Source organism: Drosophila simulans, chromosome X (genome assembly GCF_016746395.2).
Source record: "Drosophila simulans strain w501 chromosome X, Prin_Dsim_3.1, whole genome shotgun sequence".
Classification (NCBI taxonomy): Eukaryota; Metazoa; Arthropoda; class Insecta; order Diptera; family Drosophilidae; genus Drosophila; species Drosophila simulans.
The window spans coordinates 20,840,918-20,846,917 of record NC_052525.2 but is presented as its reverse complement, the minus strand read 5'-3'; the positions used below and the strand labels follow the sequence as shown (position 1 = coordinate 20,846,917).

General features: G+C 42.8%; 1 protein-coding gene across 1 annotated transcript; it reads left to right on the top strand.

Annotated features, from left to right (window-relative positions):
- On the top strand, positions 1 to 598 carry LOC27208233. The gene has a single exon (XM_016183838.3). It carries the CDS (start codon positions 16 to 18, stop codon positions 526 to 528), a length of 513 nt encoding a protein of 170 aa, XP_016040287.2. The 5' UTR covers positions 1 to 15; the 3' UTR covers positions 529 to 598.
- Positions 599 to 6,000: the final 5,402 nt, after the last annotated feature.

The window sequence follows — 6,000 nt, the reverse complement described above, 5'->3', positions numbered from 1 at the left end:
TACCGCTGGCAGGGGATGCCGAGATCAGTTCGAGTCGTTAACTATCAGATAACGAAATGCGTACCCTTATCCTTGTCACTCTTTTTGCCCTGGTCGCAGTGGCCTCCGCCCAAGGACCTGGTCCTTGGGGTCCCCGTGGACCAGGTGGACCAGGTCGTGGTCGAGGAGGACCAGGACGCGGACCTGGCGGACCGGGCGGACCTGGTGGACCTGGCGGATTTGGCGGACCTGGCGGATTTGGAGGACCCGGCGGACCTGGTGGACCAGGAGGTCGTGGACCTGGAGGACCAGGTGGCCCAGGAGGACCAGGAGGCCCAGGAGGCCCCAAACCATGGGGACCACCATGCAATCAAACCACATCCACGACTACTGAGGCCTCAACAAGCACTTCCACCACCACAGCTTCTTCCACTACAGTGTCCTCCACCACAGAGTCCTCTACGGAATCCTCGACGGAATCCTCCACGGCATCCTCCACAGAATAAATCGCTTGACATGTTCCCGTTCGAGTTTTGCCTATTTGGTTAGGCCGGGTTCAGAAAAATTGTATATATCAAAAACGGAATTCTGTGCATATTAAAAATTTTTTTATCCAAAACAAGTGAGCTTTTTAGCTAAGTTAATCCTTGAGCATTAGTGGTTACCCAAAGGATCTTCATCGCAGTTTGGTTTATGTGAGTACCACGCCAGCCATTTAATTACTTCGGCCAACACTAAAGCTTTTCGTGAGTTAAGTTATTCTAGGACAATTAGTTAAATGGCTGTATGTAACGCCAGTGCTAAATTATCCACTGGCGATTAGGGAATGCATTGAGAATTTGAAGCAAGTCATTCCCCGGGCCAATTGGAGTAGAACTTATTCGAGCCGAACTCGTTTCTGGCTTGGATGAAAGCCAAATTGTTTACTATTTAATTGCATTTGGTCAATTTGCGACACAACTGGTGCTGGTGGGATTCAAGGAGAAGGCAAAGGAGCTTAACAGGATGAGCCCGAGGAGCAGCAACAGGATTAGGAGGCATTAAAAGTTATAAAACAACAAGATTATGGCTTTGCCAAAACGAACACACACATTCACTCAACTGGTTGTGTGCCAGTCAACAAATGCGTTTTGGTTGTCCTTTAATAAATACTCTTGTTTTCATTATGTGTTCGAACTGTTCGAGTATAAACTTCCAGGTCTTCGGTTTCTTATAAAAATAATTTGAAAAAACCACTTGAAAGTATGAGTATGATTAACGGGCTATTTCTCAGTTCTGGTTACTTACTAGATATTGAATATAAGCCACTGCAAAGTGTTGCATTCTAAATTGGAATGATATGTATTATAAATTGCATGTGATAAGGAACGATTGAAGTGTATTTGATTTTGACGGACTTAGTGGTTAAAAGCATTATGGCCCATTAGTATTAAAAAAGGTGAGCAGGTAGAAGAATTTGGTTCCGACCCTATAAAGTATATACATTCTTTATCTGCCTCAATAGCTTAGTCGATCTTGCCATGTTCTTTTGTTTAGCCAAATAAAAGAAGAGACCCCGGTAGACACTGTAAGTAGGGTAGAGAATATTTAAATATTTTTGGATATTATTAGTTGGTTTGCCAATTGAATTGGCCAAACCGGCTCTGATATGCTGAGCATGATTCAATCTAATCTAGATTTTCAAATCTAAATTCTCAAATTTAGATCGTTGAGAACGGTTTTTTCTTTGAGTGTAAGTAACGAGTATCTAAGACGAGAAACTCATTTCACTTGATACTCCTTACTCGTTACTAGATTCGTTGAAAAGTATGTAACAGGCTGAAGGAAGAGTTTCCGACTATATAAAGTATATATATTCTTGATCAGAATCAATAGTCGAGTCGATCTAGCCATGTCCGTCCGTCCATATGAATGTCGAGATCTCAGGAACTATATGAGATTCAGCATACAAATTTTAGAGACAAAGGCGCAGCGCAAGTTTGTTGACCCATGATGCAACGCCCTAAAGCCGTCTAATCGTTCTAATCGTTTATTCCCCAACATCTATCGATAGAAAAACGATGAAATTTCGCGTTCGCATTCACACTAGCTGAGTAATGGGTATCTAATAGTCGGGCAACTCGACTATAACATTCGCCCTGTTTTTATGTCAAATGCCGTAGTGGTTTAGTTTTGATTGAAATCTGATCATTTTTTCCCCGTTATATATTATTTAAGTAGACATCCGTCGGCAGTGGGTCATTGCCAGTGGGGCCAACGATAGTTGGCCTTTCCTCAATGACCACCGGTTACGTCCTTATCAAATCACGCTTCATCCATTCAACAATTAGCACCGATAACTAATTTATGGCCAGGATGCCGCATCTGGGATACGGTTTGGTGAAAAGGGGCAAACGAGAAGCGAGTTGATTGTTTTGAAGTGGAGCATTTACACGTAATAACAATTACAAATTCGCGCGCTCCATAAATCAAGTGAAGCCATCTCCTGGAGGCGCCCCTGCATTCCTTCCCCTTCCCCCTTCAAATGAACTGGCCAAAAACCCTTCCCCAATCCGGCTCCAACTGGCTGCTCCTGGGCACTAATTACAATTCAGGACGCGTTGCACTCGAAAGTTGTTGCTCATTCAACACTCGACTCCTGGCGTTGAGTGGTGGAGTCGCATGGGGGGAGGTAGCTGGGTGATTGGGTGGCTGGGCTGCGGGTGGTGGTGGATGGCTAACTTCAAAGTGCCATCGCCTCCTGGATGGCTATGGCCCCCAAAAGTGTTGTTGTAATTAAATTATGTGTCAAGTGACGTTCTCGCAATCGTTCTCTTCTCCTTTCGCCTACACTCAAACAATAAACCTAGGTAAATGCTCAACATGGCAATAAATTAATTTTAATAAAATAGTTTACATGCTTAAACAGAAAAATACAATTGAATCGCATACTAGAAATTGAAAAATATATTCGGAAATCAACCTAGTTACTGCACATAAATATATGAATGTTAAACGGGTATATTTGAGAATGTTTACCGACCACAAGCGAGACCCCTAATTTCCCCGAGTACAATAGAGGATGGCATCCCCTAGTAGCCCTCCTTTGGTCCTCTGCTGTCGTCCTTTTGCTATCTCCTCAGATGTTGTGGCAAATTAAGTTTGCTTTTGTTCTAGATTAAAAAGGCATTGAAATGTCGACATCGAAGGGCGGTCGGTGGGAGGCAGCCGAATGAGTGGGTGGTAGTAAGCGGCAGTTAAAATGACGCCTTCGGCCAAATTTAGCTAACTTTGTTAAGTTTGTTTTGGCCGCGGGAGCCGAGTGCCGGCCGCCGCCTCCGAGTAGCTCCGCCGGATGATGAAGTGCCCAGACGGCGATGGAACCACAGATATAGCCGGGTGCGGATGATGGGGGCTGCCAAGACGGGCAGAAATTAAAAATCAACTGCCGCGTGGGCGAACAAGCCGAGCACTTAAGTAGCTGACCAACTGAGTAATTGAAGGAGCTAATTGAAAACGAAGGGATAAAGGGATAACGGAGCTCAGGATACAGAGAGAGATAATGTGCGCTTTGTTTTCTGCAATCAGAAATACTAGTCAACTCTAAATCGGGACACCTGGGAACCCATTAAAAACATTGGGATAGATTGATCATAAATCGTTAAATACAGCTGAGTGGAATCAAAGCTAATAGTCAACTTAAAAGGGAGATATATCTGTTGAATAAAACTAATTCGAAGTGCAATTTTATTTTAAGAAGAAATGTAAAATCTTGACATGTATGGAAACTTTATTGATATTTACTAAATGCCTATGTGATCTTTACTAACTTCAGCAAAGGTCAATTGGAATCCCTTCAGCCTTGCTAATATGGATCCTCTCCTTTATAAATGAATCGCATCTAGTGAGTACACTTTAAAACCATATCCTCAAGGAGTTCCTCAAGCCAGTCATACTGGTCTAATACCACTCTGCCTGTCCATTAACCTTCTTTATCAAGTGAGTGAGTTAAGTTACTTGCACTTTGACTCGCATAATTTCTGCAAGCAGCCCCAGCTTGACTTCAATAACCATCGATACTGATGGCAAAGCCAAGAAGCTACTGCTTAATACTGATTATCTGCACTAGAATCCCTCCGGATAATGTCCCAGATCTTTGTGTCTTATTCCACCATAGGATCTGGATCAAGGTGGAGCGATCCATAAGTAAACCTTCAATCTATACGTTGCCTTAGTGGCTCCCATTTCTGGTCTCCGGAATGCGCGTGGTATCAGTATATAGATCACTGAATCCGTACAGAAATGGATCGTACAACTCGTCACAGTGTTCCCTTCCTACACAAGCCACCTGGAAGGTGCCTAGCTGCTGGACACAACCCGTCAACATTGCTTATGTGCATGTAGAATGACTCCTGGTCTAAGGCATTTCTAGTTTTCAATAATTACGAATTTATGATGACATTAAATTTCCATGCAATTATGCATTTCGTTCTCAGTGTACCAGTGTCCCAGTTAAAACATTAACTTCTTTTGCGTTTTAGATTGGAGCTGTGCAAATTTGACCTACAAAATGAAACTATTTTGCATGCCTCGCCTGGTTTTATGCCCACATTGCAGGCGCTTAAAGATCTGCCTGATTATTAAATTTAAATTCTACAAAAGTTGACACCCAGTGGCCCAGTGTTTGGATCGGAGCTGGTGCTGCCCACATTAATCAAATGCATGTTTTGCAGGTGGAGTGAGTGGCAGGATGTGCAGTGACAGGACTGCATGCTAATGCAAGGACTCGTCCCAATTCACATGGAGACCGAACCGGACCGGACCGGACCGGACCGAATCGAAAATGAAAATGAAAACGAAACGAAATTAAAAGCTGCAAAAAACAATATACGAAATATATACACTCCACTAGCTCGGCAGGCTATTCAATTTGGCATTTCGAATTCCACGCACATATTCCATTAAAGTCGTTGGCGTAATTTTAATTTCGGATTTGGTCCTTTTTCCCCGGAAGCACACCAGCAGCAGCTAGAGAACAGCAGCTGCTTTAAGGACCTGGGCTAAAAAGACGGCAGAATGTTAAAGGAGCGGTGCCAATCAAATTGAAATTTAATTTGCCAAACAATGTGGACGCGCAGGTCTGGTGCGGAAAACTTGACCGGCAAACAGAAAACACTCGCCCAAATTATGAACCCCCTTCTCCAGGCCCTAATCCCAAGCCCAATCCCATCCACCTAGTCCCGCCCGTTAGCAGTCCATAAAATTGTGATTTACTCCCGTTGAGATTTCAATTACTGCCGCTTTATTGACAATAAATTTCCGTATAAATTAAGCGGCCCAGCTCCCGATCCGATTGGATCCGATCCGTAAGGGTTAAGGTTAAACAAAGCGGCCAGTAGCCGCACGTAGACGTCGCGGAAAGGTGAAGTCGACCAGAAGGGGTCCTTTGGGTCAACGGAGAAGACGGCAACCTAAGCAAAAGACGAATTCCGGTTACCCAGTGATTGCGTAGGTCCATGGAGTTATAGTCTTCTTGAATAAGTATGTAGATTTGTGTTTGATATAAAAAATATACAGCGATTGTTGCAATGTTGCGATGTTTTTATTTTACAATTTTATATTTCATAAAAGCGAGAGTTTTAAAAAAAAAATCTGTTTCAAAGCTGAAACATTGCCATAGATAAAGGAAATTCAGAAATAAAAGCACACGATGCACATTCATTTAATTTATGTTTAGTACAAGTAAAAACTCATTAATCCCAATACAGTTGTTAGTTCAGTTTTTCGACTATACAGTCTATCCTTTTTAATAAAGACTTTTCCAATAAACAAATATGCCCCTGGCCTTTTCGAGGATATCAGGAATAAAAATTGATTGCCATGCAAATAAAAAATCACCGATTTCTTTGGACACGTCCATGTCGTCATGGTCGCACAGTGGGCGAAATGGCACATCCGGCACGCATAATTTAATAACTTCCTAACGGTGAAAGCCAACATGATATATAAGATTTCCAAACTCAAACACCTATAATTACATAT